The sequence below is a fragment of the Diospyros lotus genome, chromosome 1 (genome assembly GCF_014633365.1).
Source record: "Diospyros lotus cultivar Yz01 chromosome 1, ASM1463336v1, whole genome shotgun sequence".
Lineage (NCBI taxonomy): Eukaryota > Viridiplantae > Streptophyta > Magnoliopsida > Ericales > Ebenaceae > Diospyros > Diospyros lotus.
Genome location: NC_068338.1, coordinates 39,069,828 through 39,092,662, shown reverse-complemented (window position 1 = coordinate 39,092,662; position 22,835 = coordinate 39,069,828). Strand labels below are relative to the sequence as shown.

At 32.2% G+C, this 22,835-nt stretch overlaps 4 protein-coding genes and 1 long non-coding RNA gene across 5 annotated transcripts in view; 4 read left to right on the top strand and 1 right to left on the bottom strand.

Annotated features, from left to right (window-relative positions):
• The first annotated feature begins 612 nt into the window (after positions 1-612).
• On the top strand, positions 613-1,496 carry LOC127788181 (uncharacterized). Its single transcript, XR_008020297.1, has 2 exons — positions 613-861; positions 1,100-1,496. It is a non-coding gene; the product is annotated as an uncharacterized LOC127788181 (long non-coding RNA).
• A 445-nt stretch (positions 1,497-1,941) lies between these two features.
• LOC127788135 (uncharacterized) lies at positions 1,942-3,458 on the bottom strand. Its single transcript, XM_052316247.1, has one exon. It carries the CDS (start codon positions 3,084-3,086, stop codon positions 2,556-2,558), a length of 531 nt encoding a protein of 176 aa, XP_052172207.1. The 5' UTR covers positions 3,087-3,458; the 3' UTR covers positions 1,942-2,555.
• Positions 3,459-3,834: 376 nt separating this feature from the next.
• LOC127793569 (BURP domain protein USPL1-like) lies at positions 3,835-4,595 on the top strand (the record flags this gene model as incomplete). The annotated part of the gene is given in 2 exon segments (XM_052324336.1): positions 3,835-4,030; positions 4,033-4,595. Coding segments are annotated over 2 exon segments (759 nt in total), but the record flags the coding sequence as incomplete, so codon positions are not given.
• Positions 4,596-8,889: 4,294 nt separating this feature from the next.
• Positions 8,890-9,585, top strand: LOC127793562 (uncharacterized). The gene has a single exon (XM_052324324.1). It carries the CDS (start codon positions 8,890-8,892, stop codon positions 9,583-9,585), a length of 696 nt encoding a protein of 231 aa, XP_052180284.1.
• Positions 9,586-19,832: 10,247 nt separating this feature from the next.
• The window catches only part of LOC127805532 (phosphatidylinositol 4-kinase alpha 1), a 48,299-nt gene continuing 45,296 nt past the window's right edge, over positions 19,833-22,835 (top strand). The window contains exons 1-3 of the mRNA XM_052342294.1: positions 19,833-21,274; positions 21,382-21,723; positions 21,815-21,976. Of these exons, the coding sequence (XP_052198254.1) occupies positions 20,276-21,274; positions 21,382-21,723; positions 21,815-21,976 (1,503 nt within the window). The 5' untranslated portion in view covers positions 19,833-20,275. The remainder of the gene's footprint in view (positions 21,275-21,381; positions 21,724-21,814; positions 21,977-22,835) is intronic.

The following is a 22,835-nucleotide window of genomic DNA, read 5'->3' as shown; positions in this document are numbered from 1 at the left end:
GGATTGTTTTGCCAATGGGCCGAAGTGGTCGTGTCGCCTTTAGAGAAATTGCATTTTCCCCGATTAAGGTTAAGTGCTATGTGGGATTCTCTTAGGCTGGTGCATGTCGGGATTTATCGATTTTGTATATGATTTTTCATATCTGCATGAAAACGTTTTTGAACTCTCACTTAGATGATTCAGCATCTAATTTGGACTATGTCCTTAGAATATTCAAACGTTCCAGGTGAAAGTAGTGGTGCCAAGAGAAAGAATGTCATCGAGATGTAGCTGCTATGTTTTCGTAGGTTTTGTCTATGACTACGATGTTCAGAGGTTGTGTAATATTTTGATATTTTCATGTGAAACATCGATTTGGATATTGTAAAGGAATTGTCGGTTATATATATTTGAGGTTTCGATCTTGCTTCCGTTGATGTGATTGATATTACCTGTCTTAGTCTATTAATTCTTAAATTTTGATATGCTAAGAAGGTACGATCGGGATTGTCGGGAAATGACTATGATGAAGGTATGTATGTCGAGAGGCTTGTGTTGTGATGTGAAAAAAAAAAAAATTCCCGAAATCTCGAGGTAATGCACGTTGTGGGAAAACGGGGCGTTACAATATGTGTTTTCTATTAGGGCACAACAAGACTTTCCCATTGCCATGTTCTATATGATGAGGTTGGTTTTTCAACAGATGATCTCCAGGAATTAGTTCATTTGCTGTCCCGTGTGTAAGTGCACATTGTACAGGCATAAATGAGTAGCCTCCTTTCAGTTGGTTGTGTGGGCAGAGTTTTAAACACTGTAGATACTTCTAAATATTGTTTTTATTTTGTTTTAGGTATCAAAGAAGCACCACTGCAATTTCTGTAGGTGAGCCGGTCTTCCAATTCAAATCCATTTTACCTTCTAACTTAGAGATGCCACTGGTTTTTTAGTAAAAAAATTTATTGTAAAGGGAGTGTAGTATGAGACTAAAGTCTTATTATGATCCAATAGTTTAGAAAAAAAAAATGCTCCTATGTTTTGGTGCACAATTTCATGCAATTTGTTATATGAAACCCTGAAACTTCTTTAACACACTCTTCTTTTCTTTCGCTTCTGTTTGCAGTTGCTCCATTATGCGATGCCCACTTGGCAGCAACCCAGGTGGGACAATTTATGAAGTTTGACAAAGGGTTTGAGACATTGTCGAGCATTGGCGGCACATCTACTGGGCCTGTCCCAATTTTGCAGTTGCCCTGATTACAAGAGAATGTGTTGAGTTCCATGTTCTTTTGTTAGATGGCCCTATGGTTGTGTATATTGGCTTGGTCTTTTGGTTATGTGAAGAGCACTGAATTAGAAAATTCGGATCCTCCTATGGTAGTTGAATGTAATTTAACTTATTTGTGGCCTTTTTGGCGTCTTGTTCTGTTTGGTCGACAGTGGTTAGGTTGCTTGGTCATATACCTTCGATATTTGCCATAATTTTATGATCAGAGATTGCTATTGATACTTCTTGTGCCCCAATTGGTGTCTATTTTGGGCGATAGTTGTGGAGGCTCTAAATTGTTCATCTCTTAATTTGTTCATATCGAATGAGGTTATGATAGATTTTGTAGTGCAGCATCATTACATACCACCTCTTGGAAGATTGAGTTGAAATCAAATATTACATTTAACAAATGCCTTTAAGTTTATTTGGAATTAGATTGGGGAATGACATCATCAATGTTGTCAATCTTGAGGTTCTGATTTGTAGAAAAAAATGCGCCCCCCTCTTGCGTTGGGAAAATTTGACGCCAACAAGAGAATAGACCTGACCATAATAATGCAAATATATAATGTAATTTAACTTCTTGTTGTTTAGTAATAAAATAAGTAGTTTCCAACAACTGACTAAAAAGTTTTACCAAAAATAATCTAAGAAATAATTTCTTATTGCTCCCATTGTCTGAATTCAATCTTCAACATCTTATTGCTCAAAACATGATAAAAGTTTTAGACTTTTACAAGGTAATGAAATTTTGCCATATGTTTACACCGCACAGAATAAGATAAAGATGGCAGAGCCTAAAGCCAAAATTCTTCAGCCATCACCCATTAACAATCAACAATGCTCAAACCTTGCATGCATACACCATTCCTGTCTTTGCTATAAATACAATATAATATAGAATGGTGGAATGTCCTGCCACAAATAAACAAAAGAAAGGTTAATAACATTTACTACTGTTTTGTAAATTCGAACAAGACTTATGGGTTGTCAAAGGAAAGATCCGGCAAGGGGGGCATATTACAAGATGAAGAAAGTAACACAATTTGGCATTTTTGGCACTACAATTTCATGAGTTAAAATGAATTCTTTTCAGCCTAAAAATTCACTTCATAATTGGAAGAACCCATTTTAAATTTGCATCAATAGTCACACAGAAAGACTACTAATTTAAAAGCCTAGAAACCCAATTCATAATTTCCTCTAAGTAACGAGCTTTGCAGATAACTCTCCAACAAACAAAGCATGGAAACACTAATTAAGAAGTTTTCAGAGCAAGCCAACTATAAATTAAGCAATTTTAAGACATTTAAAGAGATGACACACCAGGACTGGAAATCTTCCAGTTGGCAATCGGCCCCCACGGGGACGAGCATGTCTCGGTGGCCGACGACGGGGAGTCTGCAGACTTCTGGTGGTCATCAAGAAACCTCTGGCTCATTGAATAGCAAAGCTCAAGAGCCAGCAAGGTGTTACAGAGCTCAGGGATTTCTTCATAGCTAAATCCAAACCCTAAATCCAGACATCCTTTCAACTCATCCAGATCCTCACCAGTCAAGCTCTTCCCCCTCTCCAGATCAAGCTCATTAGCCGCCTCTACATAGCCTTGAAGAAACACATGTTTCTTCTCCTTATTCTTCTTGCTCATCACCCATGTCTCCTCGTCGTCGTCTTCGTCGATCCTCCACAGCCCAACTATTAGGTTGCTCTTCGTCGTCTCCTTTTCTTCCTTTTCCATTGTTTCCTCTACAAGTTCAAAAATTTCATCCTCTGGCTCTCTCCTTTCCCGGCCAAAGCTCTCCAAACAACTGGATCTTGTTTCATACGAGAGGCCCTCCATCGCTTTATCTTCTTCTTCAGTTGCTTTTTCTCTCCAAAAGAGTGCTTCTTGTTGAAAAAAAAAAAACGAGAGAAACAGAATTTCTTCACGGCCGGAAAGGGAAGGGAGAAGTAGTGGGTTTGTAGCACGGGAGAGAGAGAGAGAGAGAGAGAGAGAGGCAGTGGGTTTACAACCGGAAGGGGAAGAAGGCACGGTCGGAAGAGGAAGGGAGAGGCAGTGGGTTTGCAGCGCGAGAGAGAAAGTGATGGGCAGTGGGTTTGCAGTCGGAAGGGGAAGAAGCCACGGTCAGAAGGGGAAGGAAAAGGGAAGAAGGGAGAGGCAGTGGGTTTGCAGCGCGCGAGAGAGAGAGAAGGGCAGTGGGTTTGCAGCGCGGGAGAGAGAGACACAGGGGTTAGAGAGAGAAAGGGATTTCAAAAATTTGAATTTCGTAGGAGGAAAGCCTGCTGTTTTGTTCGTGATATATCGCGATATTTTGGTAGCGATATATCGCGATATATCGTAGAATGGCACTGAGGGTGGCATTGAGGCTGACCGAATAGCATTACTCTTCAATTTATGGGGGAAGTAAAATATTAGTTTTAAATTTGACATAAAAAATTATTTGTGTTCATCTTGTTGCAGTGCAGTGGCGGCTATGGAATAAGGAAGAAAAACGAGGAAAGCTTGCAAGGAAACCATCACATGCAATCCAGTCATTCGCCCTCAATGGAGACTTCAGAGCTGGGATTCTTCACCTTGAACGATCTGTTTCCTTGGAAAACAATGCTCATTCATTTTCCCAGAAAATTGGACCCTTCATCCTCACTTTTTGAGCAGGGAAGAAGCCAGCTCCATTCCTTTCTCACTAAAACAGCTTCCAGACATCCTCAACCTATTCTCAATACCTCAAGGATCTCTCCAAGCCAAATCCATGGAAGGAACCCTAGTTCAATGCGAGCAAGAACCCATAAGGGGGAGAGAAAAGCTTGTGTTACTTCATTAGAATCCATGCTTGATTTCGTAAGCTCTGTCTTCGGATTAGAAGGAAATACCCATTTCAAAGCTCTAACCACCCAGCTCCCAAATTCATCAATTTCATGTCTTTTCCAAAACTACACCATATTGGAAATTTCTTCATCCGAGAAAATGGTGGTTTGTCACATATTAGCTTATCCTTATGCAGTGTTGTATTGCCACAGCCAAGAGAGTGGGAATAAAGCATTCAAGGTTGTACTTGTTGGGGATGATGATGGTAGCAGGGTGGGAGCAGTTGCTGTTTGCCACGGGGACACGTCGGAATGGAGCGCCGACCACATGGCATTCCGGCTGGCCGGAATGAGGCCAGGAATGCCGATTTGTCATTGCTTCTCAGCCAACAATGTTATAGGGTTTCTGCGACTACCACTAAAAATTAATATAATGTCTATATATGCTTGCTTGCTATTAAAAGGTTATGTAATATTAAAGCTCAAAAGGAATCTCTGGAGAGTGCTGGATTTTTCTCTGTTTTTGGTTCCTTTCCTGGGTTGATAATAAAATATATTTTATTTATCAATTAATATGATTATTTTAAAACTAAAAACAATGTAATTTATCTAAAAATAAGATATATTTATTAATGATTAATCATTACACTAAATACAATCCTTACCATTAATTATCCTTATTTCAAAAGAAATTTTATATTTTTAACAACCCGAGGCATACATTACAACGGAATATTTTTAACATGTCAAATTAAACTCGTCTGTTATAATAGAAAAATACACCCAAAAAACTGACAATAGTATATAATTTCAAGGTTTTAAAAGGCTATATAGATGTTAGTGTTGAAAAATTTTACAAGTTATTCTAAATTTGAAAATGTGATTTTTTTTAATTTATCCTATAAACAAAAATACCACTATTTTGGATGACAATTGTTGTATTTAAGAAAGTGAGCTGATGCCCAAAAATAAGCCCGAACTCGAAGAAAAATGCCCAAAAACTTATCAGAAGAAAAAATTCATATAAACAAGTCACAGGTGCATTAGATCATTGGAGGTGCATGAGATCATTGGATGACCGAGTGATCAAGAGGCTAAGACCGATTGACCAAGAGACATCAATTGAGAGATTAAACAATAGAAATTGAGAGATATCGGTCGAGTGACCTCACTTAAGAGATTTTCTCAAGGTCTTCGAGAGACCCTCTCGAAAATTCGTGCATCACTTGGCCACTATTGTTCAACAGATTATCGTGGGCCATTTAGACTCGAAAAGCCTTTCTCCCAATTGCATAAGAAACCTTTCCGGTAGACTACAAGCCCCGACAGACTTAACCTCTGAACACTACTCACATGAGATTGCGAATGATGAAATCAATCATACCTTCAAAATGCTCGCCTACAAATCTAAGAGAGAGCTCAAGATGCTCACTAGAGATTGGGGAACTTTCTCTATCTGTCAGTCTTTTCCATTTCTATAAATAGGAGATTTTTCTTTTAGTAAAGGTACTCTCACAATTCTACACATATTGTACATACCTCTATTTTCTTTGTATTCTACACTCTCATTGGTAGGTTGATTTAAACATCGGAGGGCCCATGTGAAATGTAATACTTGAAAATTTTTATGGGGCTTAAATATTATAATTTTTATTGAAGCAAAAGTATAATATTTCAAAGTTATGGGATTAAAGTATAATTTTTGAAAACTAAAGGACTTGGGGGCAAGGGGTCAAAGTGAAAGAGGGAAAAATTGAGGGGCAAAAATGCAAAATGTAGTGTGAACACTGCAAACAAGCTGACAGTCACATTGTGGCTGCCGGCAACACGTCTTATCGACGTCCCGGGGAAGGGCTAGGCCATCAAGGCCTAGGGGAAGATGACCGAGGCAAGGAAACAACTGGATTGGCCAAAAAATCGGCCGAAAATGACTATAAATAGGTGGGTTATGGCCAAGGGGTTTCACCAAATTTCAACCAAGAAATTCAAGCATTCGGGGAAAAATTAAGGAAAATGAATAGAGGGGTTTTATTCTCTAAGTAAAGGAGAGAATTTTTGGAGAGTTTGAGGGATTTTAATATTGGTTTGAGGGTGTTTCAAGCATCGTCGAAAAATCAAAAGAACTGTTGGAAACGCGCTGTAATCGGCTGATTTGAAGGTGCTTTGGCCGGATTTTCGAGCCACCAGTAAGCCCATGATGTTCGGATGGAAGAATAGAGCAAGAAAGAAGAAGAAAAATCAAGAAATCAAAGTAAAATCAATGGTTGACGACAAGAGGACAATAAGAGAAGATGACTGGAGAAGGCGCGTGGGTATGGGTGTGTGAGGTAAGGAAAAATGGAAAAAAAAATGAAAAAATTATGGGAAAATTTTGAAAATTAGGGAATTTAATTTAATTTTTAAAAAAAATTAGTTAGAAAAAATATCAGGGCACAAGTCTCGAGACAAGACACAAAATTCGAGAAAGCTTAAGTAGATAGATCAAAGTGAGTGATTTCTTTTCTGAAAATTATACGTGAAATGATTTGCCTAAATTGAGCGTGAATTTCACGAGGGTTTGCCAAAATATATGTGATTTATAAACATCTTGTTATATATATGCATGTTATGTTGCCTCGGTAATTGTGATATTGCATTGAATGTGAAATTATTAATATATCGATAATTGTGTCATCCATGTTAATCATGGTGGGATGAGATATTGATCTAGTAGCAAGGCCTGCATTTTTTTTAAGTGAGTTTTGTCTAAATTATTGTAGAAGTATCTCGTGTCGTGTGTGATTGCCTGGATGACTGTCAAGGGTTCCGTGCCGAGACTAGAATGTAAACGAAAGCTATTCTAAGGTGTCGGTTGATTCATGTCCATGTATCATTCATTCATGAAAATTATTTTAAATTTTCACTTAGAAGATTCATCTTTTAATTGGGACTTCGTCACTAAAATATTCAAGTTTTCAGGTGAGACGAGCAATAGGAAAGGATAGGAGATTACTAAGATGTGATTGTATTGATAGTTATATAATAGTCTTACACTTATACAATGAAAAGTTGTGAGAATCTTCGTAATAGGTGGCATGTTATATATAGTTATTATATGTTGATATGTCTGTTAGATATATTGTAATTTTTATAGTTATTGAGAACAATATTATTTGGTTTGAATTCATTTGTGATTATAATATCCCATTAAGTTTCAATTTTGCTTCCGCAAGTATTTAATTTATTATTTCTTAGCTTATCATTTGGAATGCTAAATATATATGTCTTAAGGATTTTTAAATGTTGTATTTTGAAAATTTAGAGATGGTATTAGGAGTAAAATATATATATATATATATAAATCCCAAAATAGTGACACGCCTTGAGAAGATAAGTTGGTAAACGAGGAGTCACCCATGCCCTTAGCTAACCGATTTCTTTCTTGCAAGTCATCTGTAGATTGGTCACTCGCAAGTTCAGTGAGACGCATAAAAAAAATATTATTATACTTAGACAACAACAACCATTAATAAGTTATATTTATAATAAGTCTCAGGGCATAGACCAAATGACTGGACCATAATAAGTTGAAATTCGAACTAATAAATCGTGAGTTCGACTCTTTACCCTACACAATGAGACAAAATCTACACATGTAATTTAGCTCATCTGTTGAAATCGAGAGCACAAGCGATGGAGGACCACGCAAGAGTGATATTTATCTCAAGGTATATTTATATAATAAGATACATTTATAATATAGTTTGACCAATAATGCTCTAGACATATGAAATTTTTTTTTGTAAAAATACGATAAACTAAATTGTATTTGCTTTTATCTAATAATTAATAATTAGAATTAGATAAACTAACTAATTTTCTTTTGTTAAAACTAGTTAAAAAATTATTGACCAGGTTGTGGGTGTCAATGCGGACATTGGGAAGGAAGAGGAGGGGGGTGAGCAGTCCCTGGGATGGCGGGCATAATAATAATAATAATAATTAAATTAAAATGCCTGATTGGGGACACCTTGAAAATGAAAATTCAAGAAATTAATTATTGCAGCACCACAATGAAGTGGTTTTAACTTTTAATTAATATTAATTTGGAGAGACGGAGTAGGAAGTGATGATGAGGTTTGTAATTTCTTAGGCAGGACTCCCGATTTGATCGCAGTGCTGTTATAATCAAGTAACCTTCAAAATTTCAAAATTTTAGTTAAGATAAATCATTATTTAATTTAATTTATGGAATCAATCAAAATATATATATATATAAGAATTATAATAAAAAAAAATACACTACTACTATCTTACTCATATATATATTTATTAACCCACCCAGTTCGTTCCAGTTGTCTTTTAATTAATCAAGCTTAATTAATTAGTCCTTTAATTTTCTAATTAAGGTTGATGATCCGATTTGAGAATATTAATGTAATATGTTGCTTGCATGATGATTTAATGAATGAATGGGATGGAGAAATATTTGGTAACGGGGGGGTTGGTGGGTGGGTGGGTATGCATATAAGTGCACGAAATTTGCGAATTCAAAGGGCATTTCATGGTTTCTGTCGTATCAAAGACCAGTCGCCTCAAAACCCTAAAAGTAGCTAGAGAGTAAAGAGAAGGAATTTGAATGGACACTTTTGAATTCGAAAGAACTCTAATTTCAACTAACCCAATCCCTTTCTCCTATTCATCCCCTATCTCCTCGCTTCGCATCATCCTCTCATCATCTATAAATATATATACGTTGTAATCTTTTTCCTCCAATTTTCTTTCATTTTCTTCCTCTTTCTCATCCTCCCCTGGCCCTATTTTCTCTCCCCTGCAACTGCATGCACAAGAAAGACACCATGGCCGGCCACAGAGAATTAGACCAAATGAGGCTGCACAGCCAGGACGTCCGACAACTCTGCCAAGTCGGCGAAGACGACGACGACACGGATTTTCTTGCTCTGAGCCTCTCTTCCCACCATCCCTCCCGGCCGCCGCCTGAAATCCCTCAACCCGTCCCTCCGCGGACCGGCCGTGGCCGCCGCAGCAGCGCCCAACTGCCGGTGAACGAGACCGTGCCGGCTCCGTATCCGTGGGCCACCAACCGACGCGCCGCCGTCCAGAGCCTCAACCAGTTGATCGAAAGACAAATCTTCGCCATCTCCGGCAGAGTCCAGTGCAAGCGCTGCGAGCGGCTCTACGAGATCGAGTACGATGTCCGGGAGAAGTTTATTGAAGTTGGAACATTCGTCGTCAAGAACAAGGACGCCATGCACGATCGTGCTCCCGACGTTTGGATGAATCCAATCCTTCCGAAATGCCGATTCTGCGAGCAAGAAAACTGCGTCAAGCCCGTGCTTTCGGAGAAAAAGAAAACGATCAACTGGCTTTTCTTGTTTCTTGGCCAGATGCTTGGTTGCTGCACGCTTGAGCAGTTGAAGTACTTCTGCAAGCACACCGGAAATCATCGGACCGGCGCGAAAGATCGGGTTCTTTACCTTACTTACCTCAATCTCTGCAAACAGCTCGATCCCACCGGACCGTTCGATCGCTGAGATCGATCAACTTCCATGCGCATGATCTCTACATTTGATCTAGTCTTTTTCTTCCTTAATCTCCTTTTGTTTCAATGGTTTGTGTTGCTTTAGATTTGTAGTTTCGGGTTCTTAGGGTTGGTTTGGAACTTGATTCGATGATATTGGTTTCTCTCTATGATCTGGTTCTGTGGCTGATGAACTTGTTTTCATGTCATCTTGAATCCTTATGCATTGAACAAGACAACAATTTTCTGGGTCTCGATCATTTATTGTGGATGCTACTTTATTAAACCTTTGTTATATATTAAACTGGCCATTAATGTTTGTTCTTGACTGGAACATGATTTATTTTGATTTCATTAATTATATATGTAGATGATTTCTTAAGTTCGTGTTTGTTTGTCAATCAATGTGGTCCTGTGTTCTTGCATGCATGGCTTTCTAGTTAGCTGTAAAAAGTGAAGTCGACGAACGATTCTGCCATGTTTGGAGCTTGAACTTTTTAACAAAAATTAAGAAAAACGAAAACTACTCTTGATCATATATTAATATTGGATTTATGTAATTTGCACAGTTTTCCTTTTGAAACTCGATCGATCTTTTGATGTCATCGATCTTAACATAATCAATGATGTTTACGCTTCTGCTTTCCAGTTGCCTTTCATTATCTGCTTTCAAACTCACTGATCGTATATATATATATATATATATGGTTTCGTAAATTTGATTATTTACTCTGTAAATTCAGGTTGATGTGTCAAACCATTTGATATTTGAATTTGATTTTTCAAATTTCAAATATCATTATTTAGAAACATTTATCCAAAAACTTTGAATTCAGCTCCAAATTAATTATGAATTTCTAATTAATTAACTAATGTGTATATCTTGACTCAATTTATTTTTTTTATTTTCTTTATTTTAACACGAAATTGTTACAGTGCACTTACTTTAATAGGAATAACCTTACATATATAGAGTTGTTTACTATGAAAGTAAATTATAGTGCATCGATGTAAAATTTATACAAAATGAATAACTAACTATATATATATATATATATATACTCTCATTGCTGAATGACACAAAATATAATAATTTTATTTTTAAAGAACATTCTCGTTGTTTATTTTTATGGATACATATTCCAATCAAAACAACTCAGCTATATATATATAAATTAATTAATATGTTCAATTGCTACTAGCTATATTGTCTCTTTATCCAGCTTAATTAAGATCACTAAGTATATGTTTTACGGTAATGCTAATTATTATTATTAGGACAATAATTAAGGGATAATAAGTGCATATTATTTTTAAATTATAACATATATTTATTACACATTATTTTTATTAGTCAAACAATCTAATTGATTTTTTAAATGCTAAAAACTGAGTATAATAAATGCACATAGTTACACCTATTATCTCTTAATCCATACCCTATTTTTTTATAATTATTACATTTATTTATTTAAGTTGAGGTATATTCTGCATAAAAAAAGACCCACCCCCACCGCAACGCAGTTGAATTGTTTGATTTGTTTTCCTTAATATCCGTATTAGGCAGCTTGCCTCGGATACTCCTTCCGAGACAGTAACTGATCGGGTAGTCTAAAGGGATACTGGGCCTATGTGCATCAACATTTTTAAGGAGGGCGTTTTCCAATCGAGTAACGCGCCGGTGGGGTGGGGTGGGGTGCAATCTCTTTTCCTTTTCACAAGGACCATAGGGCAGAGGCTTGTGCATGTATTTTTAATGTTCTTGTACAAAACCATGTAGTCAATTTATATTTTATATCCTTGAAAGTAAAATTACAATTATTAATCTCACTATCTTACCATTTTGTATTCTTTTACATAAAAAATACTTATAAAAATTAAGACGCTATTCTCTTTATTGTTTTTAAATTATTTTTAATTTTTAATTTTATAAACAGTGAAAACGTGTTTATTTTTATATTTTTAAAAATATTTTTTAAAATATAAAAAAAAACTCAAAATAATAAAATTCATTTTGATTATTTTTATCACAAATATAGAAAACGCTACAAATAAAAATAACGCATTTTCAATAATTTTAAAATAGATACTTAAAATATAAAATAAAAAATAAATTTAAAATTAAAAACTAAAAATTGAAATACGGAAACAAGAGCCCTAAACTTCTCATATTGATGGTCTCTGATAATACTAGTTGATATTGGATTGGTTTTTTTTTTCATTATGTGTCTTATAACATGGGATGCTCTTTTTTGACATTATAAATAAATTATTGTACCTGAAAAATTAAACTAGAGTTCGAGATTGCGTTTAATGTCTTATGTTAATCTGGATTTGTGTCCGTGTTTAGTCTATTATTTTTGGATTAAAAAATTAGATTTGGTGAAATTACATCAAGTGCTTTTATGTTTTAAAAAATATCATGCATTTTCTTATAATTAACTAATAAAATAAAATTTGTTGAGCCAAATTACTCCAATCAACTTATTGTGTATTTTGATGTTTAACAAAATATAATTTTAGTAAAACTATTTTTGATATATTTAAATCCCTTAATGTATTTTTAATATATCTTATAGTGGAAAATATATTTTAAGTATTATAGTATTTTGTGTATCAATAAATGTTATTTTTTTAAATCTAAAAAATTAACGCATTATAAGGAGACATATAAGAAAATATTTTCTTTTTGAAAAACTATCTCCTGATATTTTGATAGGTAATATTCATTGTTGTTAAAATAATTTTTAATAAATTTTTTAAGAAATAGAAAGTGTGTCTTTAGAGGTGGGAAAATCACTAAATCCCGAGTTAATTTATACTAAAACCAAAATTATATTTTCTTATTGTTATAAATTTTGATTTTTTAGATATTTTTATTAAATTCAAATGGGGGTACTTTCCTATTTACACTTATGTATTAAAGTAAATGTCTATAATTTCTTTAATTTATATTTTATCTTTCATTTACTTAAACTAAATAAATGTAAATATGTTATAATGTATATATGCTATTGATTTTATTATCAAGTAAATCTAATTTTTTTTTTTTAAATATGGTCTAAGTGTCCACTCCCGATCATGAACGGTTGACTGTGAGTTATGCAGTCGACTCAGTTGGAAACAAGTTATGTAGAGTCGACCTGATAGTATTAGTGTATTTCGAATAGTCAACTCTAACAGTGGATAAATTAACTCTTATATAACTAAAATTGGCTTACATTTAAAATGGAAGTCGACTCCTGTTTTAGAACAGTTAAGTTCAAAACTCCAATTGTCAATTTTTTCTAACCGTTACAGATTGGTTAAAAGCTTAAGTATATATATTAAGAAGAGTTTTTTGGAGAAGTTAATACACAATCAAGATCTATCATCACCCAAGCTCTCATTCAAAGTAATCCAAGGCTCAAGCTAGAAAGATCAATCCATTTGGAGCCTAAGGCAAATAAGAAGTTTTATTCTTGTTGGTATTTTTTGTATCATTTGTATATTTGCCTTGTAATATATGTTCTTATATTCATATTCATATTAATTCGAGTTTGTTGGACATAAGATTGTTTATTTGTATTAATTGTGGATTGTGAGTAGTATCCTAGAGTCCATTATAATCTAGGTGGGTTGTATTAGTTTTTGGGGTGAGTTATGTGAAAAATTTCGATATGGTGTAAAAGTTTCCTAGGTGAACTTATTGGGAAACCTTGGTGTGATTATAGTGGAACGTCAAGTGTCGAGTTGATTTTTTGAGATAGTGGATGTAGATGTTGGAGATACCGAACCATTATATGTCTTGTGTTAATATTATAATTGTTTGTGTATTTATATTATTATCATTCTCAAACAACATATATATTTATAACAAATATTTTATTTGTATAAGAAAAGCTTAAGAATTTAAAAAGGAAAGAATTCAATTTAATAAATTTTTTTTACTCAATTCACTACCTTTTTAGTGGCTATTGACTAACCCATATTTTTAATTTGAACATTTCTTCAAATAGTTTTTATTTTTGTCATTTTCTATCAACTAGGGTTTTCAATGAGATTTTATTAGAAACTTGTAAACTCTCTTCACAGGAAAAATCTCATTTGTTTCTCAAAAGTTTTCTTTACTACTAATTGGGGTTTTGATTTTTTTCTTGCTACACAAAAACTAGTTCCAACCTAGAAAATTGGGTTCATCAAGCATTGAGATATAATAGGGGTTTTACGAACTTAGCTAAAAATTGCTTGAAAAATGTGCAAGTAGGGTATATGAAGAGACAATAATATCTAATTCATATTATTAATTCTTAAAAATTAATATAAAATTTTAATTAAAATAAATTATAAAAAAATGAGATTTTTTTAAATCGAAAGAAATTTTGAAATATCAAGTAATACTATCGGGTGCCAAGTAAATTTTTTTAAAAAATAAATTAATTTTTTTATTTTATTTCCCATAATTTATCTCTCATTCTCTCTCAATAAAGCCACCATTCAAAACTCTAAAACCCTTAATTAGTTTCAAAATCATGCAAAAAAAAGTACAAATCATATATATTTTTATGTTATTACTTAATTTTAAAAAATAATTAGTTGGTAGGTTATGTTAAATTAGTTATTTAGGCAAAATTAGATTATTTTAATAAGTCGTTTAAGTTATTTTGACAAAATTAATATTTTGTATAGGCTATTTATATTTATCACATATTGTCATATTTCTTTTGAAAAATTTATTATGTTTTATATTTTTATTATTGCTAGGAGAAATATGTAAAGTCATGTATGGATAATAAATTTCAAAAATTTTATTATTGTCATTTATATAATTAATTAATTATTTAAATTATCTTTATTTTATATATAATTTAATTAATTTAAATTTATTTTATTATAATTTTATATATAACTTAATTAATTATTATCATTTATTTAATTAGTTTAACCATATTTTCTTATTTTCAACCAATTAGTTTTAACCATATTTATGGTTTGTCAATGTAAACGGATTTTGTGTAATAATTTAATTGTTTGGAAGTCATCCCAACATTAAAATTTATAATTAATAGTTATTTTTTAACTTTAAGCTTTCTAAGAGGAATATGTAAAATCATGTATGGATAATTAATTTTAAAATTTTGATTATTATCATTTATATAATTAATTGATTATTTAAATTATCTTTATTTTATATATAGTTTAATTATTTTATTTTTTTTACAATTTTAAATGTTATAGTTTTATATAATTTTACATTTTAATTAATTTAATTTAATTTTAAATTTTAAATGTTATAATTTTATATATAACTTAATTGATTATTATCATTTATTTAATTAGTTTAACCATGCTTTTGGTTTTCAATCAATTAATTTTAATCGTGTTTCTGGTTTGTCAATATGAACAGGTTTTGTGTAACAATTTAATGTTTTGAAAGTCGTCATAGCATTAAGCTTTCCAGTTAATAGTTATTTTTTAACTTTATTTTTTTGTTACTTTCAAAAAAATTTGACCTATCTTAAACATGGTAATTAATTGTCAGGGAGAAGATGTGAAATCAGATATAGATAATTAATTTTGAATATTATAATTTATATAATTAGTTAATTATCTTTATTTTTTATATGTTAGTTAATTAATTTAAATTTATTTTTTTAAATAAGTCATTTAAGTTATTTTGATAAAATTAATATTTTGCTATATATTATAACAAAACAGCCGCAAAATTCTTTTCTTGCCCATTTTCAGTTTCTATTTTGATATTTTATTATGTTTTGTTTATTTTTTTTCTTACCCAAAATAGAATTTTCATAGATCATTAATTAAGTCTAAATTTATGAAAAACGTATAATTCTTGGAACCTGTACATAATTGTTTTTAGCTTAAAAGTGCTTGGAGAATGTGTAAGCATGGTATATGAAAAGACAATAATATCTAATCCATATTATTAATTCTTAAAAATTAATATAAAATTTTAATTAAAATAAATTACAGAAAAATGAGATTTTTTTAAATCGGAAGAAATTTTGAGATATCAAGTAATACCATCGGGTACAAAGTAATTTTTTTAAAAAAATAAATTTAATTTTATTATGTTTTATATTTTTATTATTGGCACGAGGAATATGTGAAGTCACATATGAATAATTAATTTTAAAATTTTGATCATTATCATTTATATAATTAATTGATTATTTAAATTATCTTTATTTATATATAGTTTAATTAATTTAAATATATTTTTTATAATTTTAAATGTTATAATTTTATATATAGCTTAAATATTATAATTTTATTTTTTAACCTTTTTTTTTTGTTATTTTCTTAAAAAGTTGACTCATGTATGTATAATGAATATGTAAAGTTATGTCAAAGTGAACAGATTTTGTATAACAACTTAATTTTTTACAAGTTGTTTTAACATTAAGACTGTGTTCTCTTTATTTTTCAATTTTTAGTTTTGAATTTTGAATTAATTTTTAGTTTTCTATTTTGATAATTTATTTTTAAAAAATTAAAAACACGTTCTCTTTATTATTTTAAAAAAATTATTTCTCAAAATAAAAAATTAGAAAACGCGTTACTTTTAAAATTTTAAAAATATTTTTTAATAATATTTTATTCAATAAATTTGATTATTCAATAAATTTGAAATATTTAATATTAATATATTATTAAAAATATATATACATTTTAAAGTTAATGAATTTTGTAATATTTTTTTTCATTATAATAATAAAATATGAATAAATAAATATGTTTTAAGTTTAGAGTTTATTTTGGATGAATTCAAAATAACTTTTTGTTGTTTTGAGTTTTCTTTACAATTTTTTTTTATTTTCAAAAATATATTTTTAAAAACAGTAAAAAAAACGCGTTTTCATCATTTTAGAAATCGAAAATAAAAAATGATTTGAAAACAACAAAGAAAACGCAGCCTAAGTTTTTCAGTTAATAGTTTTTTTTTTTTTTTTGTTACTTTCTAAAAATTTTGACTTATCTTGAATGTTGTAATTAATTATCAGGAAGAAGATGTGAAATCATGTATAGATAATCAATTTTGAAAATTTGATTATTATAATTAATTGATTATTTAAATTATCTTTATTATATATATATAATTTAATTAATTTAAATTTTTTTTATAATTTTAAATGTTATAATTTTATATATAACTTAAATGTTATAATTTTATTTTTTAATTTTTTTGGTTGATTTTTTAAAAATTTGACATGTTTTGAATGTGATAATTGATTGTTAGGAGAAATATGTGAAGTCATGTATGGATAATCAATGTTGAAATTTTGATTATTATCATTCATATAATTAATTAATTATTTAAATTATCTTTATTTTATATATAGTTTTATTAGTTTAAATTTATTTTTTTGTAATTTTAAATGTTATAATTTTAAGGTTTTAAGGTTTGCAATGTGTTAAAAACAAGTCAAGTTAGTATAGTGTTTAAGGTTTTAAGGTTTGTAATGTGTTAAGAATGGCTATGTGCTAAAACATGTTCTAACGTGTTATGCTCATATTTCTCAACAGTAAAAGTCTGATATTTATTGAAAATTTGAAAAGACTGAAATTGAGGAGAAAAATATGTTTCATCAATTTTTAGAATTTAATATCTATATTTGTAAAATAAGTTTGAGGGTTCCTAATATGTATGATATAAGTACTAATTAATGATATTATATTCTAGATTTCTTCATCTAATGATGAGGTTACTACGTCGCTGAAGTCGAGTCGTGAGTTATAGATACATTGGAAAACTATGAAGGGTGTTTTGCCAAAAGGGCTCTCTTTGGCAATTTGTTGACTAATGCAACTAAGAAGATTCGATTGATGATCAAGAAGGAAGATACCTGAAAAAAATTTATCTAATTGGTTTCGAATTATAATGTTTTTTTTTTATTATTATTATGACCTATTTCTATAAAACTTTTGAGGTTGTTTTGTTAATTGCTACTAATTTTATTTGTTGGCTTTTGTTACAATTTCTTATGCAAGATAAACTTGGTTTGCAGATTTTTTATTTCTAAATATTTTGGTTGTTGCTGGATTTATATCTAGGCAATTTGTTTGATCTACATTTTTTTGTTTTCTTTTATTATTTATTTTTTTCTTTTTCTTTTTTACTGATTCACACTTATGTATTTGCTTATTTCTTTTTCTATTTAACGTTCCTAGGTACATTATTACCCTCATTCTTTTTTTTTTTCACTGAACAAATTATTCTTTTCAGTATATTGCACAAGAATTTATCATAATTGAGCGATATTTTAATAACATACATAATATTGAAATCATAACGAACGAGAAACATCTTCAATCAAATAATTAATAAAATAGATCAAGAAATCACCATTTATACGAAGTAATTACCTTGCTACTGAGAGTTTAGAATAAGACATGCCACATTTTTAGTGTTTTGTGTATCAAAGTGAAAATAGTGTATTAGAAATAGTAGACGTTAATCTCACTCTAATAAGTCACAAATACTATAAACGTTGGATACAATATTTTGTTAAAGACATATATATGTGTTAGTAGAAAGACCATGATAAAAGTATAAAAAAAGTCAAAAAAAAAAATGTCAGACAAAAAGGGGCATACATATTCCGGAATAATTGAATAATTAATTTTGTTATATGTTTGTTCATTTCTCATGATTATAATATGATTATTTTGTTTATTTTTTACTTTTTTATTATGATGTTCATTTGTTATAACTACTAAATTATGTAACTTCTACTTTAACGATTATTTTTTTCCTTGTGATATTCGTGCATCACACGGGTGATGCAATAGTTTTTTAATTATAATAGAAGAGACGAAAATATTTTGAGAATTTAAAAAAAAATAATAGGTGTTAATTAATGATAAGAGTTAAGTGGTTCACATTTATAAAATTGAAGGGATGTCCGTACCATTTCTAAAAACATAAAGATAATCAATGTAATTTAGTTGAACTTTAAGAATGATACATGAAATTTATTTTAAAAAAAAATAAAAATGCTACTTATATATTTAATTTTAACACACGTCCATTAATATATTGTTGGAGAGATTTTCAAAAAAATGGTTGCAACCTTTCACTTGTTTGAGAATATATCAAAGTCAAGGAATTAGAGGTTGTAACTTTTTAAATTTTATTTACACACATTAATGGTTGTAATATTTAATAAAGAATTGTGTCTCATTTGTTTTAAATTTAATTTAAGTTATTATAATATTTGGTGAAAGGATGTACATTTGGTAAAAGAATTGTAATACACAATAATTAGTTATATCATTTTGTGAAGGATTGTAATATATGTGAATGATTGTACATTTGGTGAAGGGTTGTAACATTTTCTATAAATAAATTAGGGTGTTGTTGGATGAAAATACTTTAAGAATTCATATGATTTCTCTCTCCTTATTTTTCTCCTACATTCTTACATAAAATTTCATAATATTTATACATATAAAAACTTATTTTTTGTATTCTTTTACTGCATAATTAGAATACAAAGTTTCTTGTGTTTGTTATTAATTCCGTATGTTCGAGTTTGTTTTTAGAAATTGCATATTCATCAACAAATATTATTTTTTATTCAATTATATATTAGAGGTTTGTTTGGATCCCTTGCGCATTGTATTTTGAGACAAACAAAATTTTAAGAAAAACGAGTTTTCGTGCCTTGAAATCTTTGAGTCATTGCAACATAGTTATCATTATATCACCATAATTTTTTTCTATATATATTGTACTATTTATTATATTAATAATGTAGAATATAATCTCAAACGTCAAAATTAAGCGTTTGCATAGTATTTTTATTTAAAAATATAAAATAAAAGACAGCGCGTGACTAATTTTGTTTTCCAAACAAAATAGTTATTTAATTTTGTTCGGGTCTCATAAGTTGTCTTACTTGTCCCTCTATAAAGTGATTTTCCTGATTCTTAAATATTTACAAAGAAGAGGCCTTTATGCAGGCTTACAGACAACTGGCGTGTGATGGGACAATTATGATATTAACGAGGATTATCAAATTATATAAAATAATAAATATTACTTCCATATTAAAAAAGTTAAAAACATATTGAAGGGGATCTAGTTTTAGTTTGGGTTTGGGGAGGGTAATAAATAACCGTAAGTCCTAGGGTGACGGACAGACACGGACAAGAGAAGGCGGTTACAAATAGAGGTCAAAGGCCAAAACTCGAAGAAAAAACACAGAAAAGAAAAGAAAAAACAGATAAAAAAAAAAAAAAGAAAGAATGTGGGAGAGGCAATGCAGACGCAGCAGAAACCAGAAAATACTACACATGCCACCCGTATGCCTTCATAATAAGAAAGGGGAGAAGAACACGAGACATAGAGATAGAGAAAGAGAAACAGAAATGGCTCTCGCCCGAAGGACCACCGCCACCTGTACAGACTCGACGATCATCGTCAAATTGAAACCCTAATCCCACCGTTGGCTGTCACCATCTCTAATTTTTATGTGCAGCATCAGTCTCTCTCTCTCTCTCTCTCTCTCTCTCTTTGGATTTCGCATTTGGGGAACGTAGCTGGTGTTGAGCTGCGATTTTGATTCTAGATTTGTCTGCATTGTTTGTCTTAGTATGGCGGAGGAAGTGTGGTTGATCGGCCTTTGACCTACTGGTCGTTAAGGAAAGGTTTTTGTCCTCTCTTTCTTGCCGATCCTCTGTAGATTTGGGGATTGGGGATGGGGTTGGGGACGGGGATGGAGCCTCTGATGGAGCTCTGCGACTTGATCGCGCAGAATCCCGACCAATGCGCCGATAAGCTCTCATGGATGTGCGGCAGATGCCCGCCCCCGGAGGCTCTGCTCGTCGAATCTCCTAGGGTTACCAGGACGCAGCTCCATGCCGTGATCGCAGTCGCCAGATTTCTCTCCAAATGCCCCGACCACGCCGATCACCGCCCCCAGTCGCTGGTTCTCGCTTTTGTCCGCGCGATTCCGGCGTCCTTCAACCCGCCCTTCTGGCCGCAAGCGTTCGGGATCGACTCGATTGCGTTGTTTTATGGGGATTTCCTGGGTTATGTCTCCAAGGCCACGGAATTGTCGTCCGATTTGGCGACCGACGTTGCGGGGTTCATGGGAGAGATTGCGATCTCCGCAATTGGTAATGTGGACGGAGATTCGGGGATTCTTAGGGCTTTTTTGCGGGCTCTATCACAGAATTTCCTACCCGTTGTTACTTCTGACGCCGACAATTTGGTTTCGTGTCTGTTAAATCAATTTTTGAGTTTCGCCCCAAGTTCGCCCCGGGAACTTGTTCCGACGACCCCCGATGCATCTTCTTCTCGGAGTTCGCCTGCTACTGCAAATCATTACCAACCGAATGAGAGTTCGAGTCCAGGAAATGGAGTGACCAATGCTTCGGGTTCCTCTAGCAGTTCCGCGTCAAGAGGGTCTGTGTCTGTGATGAATGGGGGCAGCGTTGCGTGGAAGAGCAGCGTCGACCAGTTGGTTACAGGTATAGCAAGTGCTGGGTCGAATGATGCAGGAGGGAGTGCCGCGGCCCTCAAGCGGCTTGTTCTCTCCTTCGAGGAGGAACGAGTGGAGAGCCTTGAGAAACAAGAAATTGCATTCAAATTGATTACGTTCATTTTGGATAAATCACACATTGATCCGAAGCTGTTGGAGCAGGTTAGGATAATAGCCAAGGAACAGCTCCAGTCCATGTCTGCTTTTCTAAAGGTAAAAAATGCATTGCCACGCCATGTTCAGTTGTAGCCTAATATTTCTAAAGAGATGGTTCAATTGAAAATGAAGGTGGTGATTCAGTTGTTTCGTTTTGTGGGCAGATAAGGAAGCGGGACTGGACAGAACAAGGGCCGCTACTAAAAGCTAGAATCAATACAAAACTATCCGTTTTCCAAGCTGCTGCTAGGTTAAAACTTAAGAGTCTTGCATCCATTGATTCTGATGGGAAGTCTTCAAAAAAGTTGTTGCTCAGTACTCTTAGCCTGTTGGTTGATGCTGCTGAAGCATGCTTGTTTTCGGGTTGGCGAAAATTGAGAATAAGTGAAGAGCTTTTCAGCTCTTTGCTTTCTGGAATTGTCCAAATTGCCATCACCCGTGGAGGCCAGTTGCTGAGGGTTTTGCTCATTCGACTTAAACCCCTTGTCCTAGCCACTTGTGCACAGGTATCTCCCTTGGATTGGTTGAGAGCTGGCTTTTCTGTTCAATGCACAGTGCGGTAAACTGGTTACATACAATGTTTCGTTTTCCAAACAGGCTGACACGTGGGCCAACAGCCAGGGGGCCATGTTTGATAGTGTCTTGAGAGCAAGCTGTGAGATAATTGAATTTGGTTGGAGCAAGGACCGGTCTCCTGTGGACACTTTTATCATGGGACTAGCTACAAGTGTTCGTGAAAGAAGTGATTGTGAGGAAGAGGTTTGCGTTGCATTGCTAATTAATGAATAATAAACGTAGAAGATATTCAAATGTTCAGATGTGCTCATGCATATCGCATGTGTGCCATAGATGCTTGTCCCCTCAAATGATTTTTTATTTTTATTTTTGGGACTTACAACTTTGCCCACACTTTTCTCTACCTCTGAGAACTGTGTTAACAATTTTTTTTTTTTTTAGAATTTTCCTATGAAGGTCTAAACATAGGTTGGAAATGGTTTCAGTAGGTTTCTGTTAGGTTAATAGTAAGTATAAGGGATAGTAAATTTTATGGCAAACTTCAGGTGTGTTATGTAATTATACCATGAATAAATAAACTCAAATGAATGATCAACAGAGTGAAATATGGGGCACGTCCTCTGCACGGATGGGAAATATCTTAAGTTTGAGACGTGGTATACTTCAGCTTCTTTGGAAGTTTGTTGCCTTTCTAGTTGATTGAAATGAGGTGGTGGATCAATGTTTAAAGCTCAAGTTTCTTGATAGGACACTTACCATTTGTGCCTAACTCTTGGAATTGATATCCATAGACCCATGTGTTGTTTAATCTGGTGCTGGATGGTTGTACTAAATATTCTACATTTTATCTTCTTTGGAAGTGTGTTTGTCTTTTAAGTTTACCTGAAGTGAGGTGGTGGATCTATGCTCTTTTTTTTTTTTTTTTTAATTTTATGTAAATGGTGGATCAATGCTTAAAGCTCAAGTTTCTTGATAGCACACTTATCATTTGTGTTTAACTTTTGGACTTGATATCCATATAACTGTATTTTACATAATTAGTGCTGCATAGTTGTACTGAATATTCTACTCATTATAATTGTGTGCATAATTTTTTTGTTGC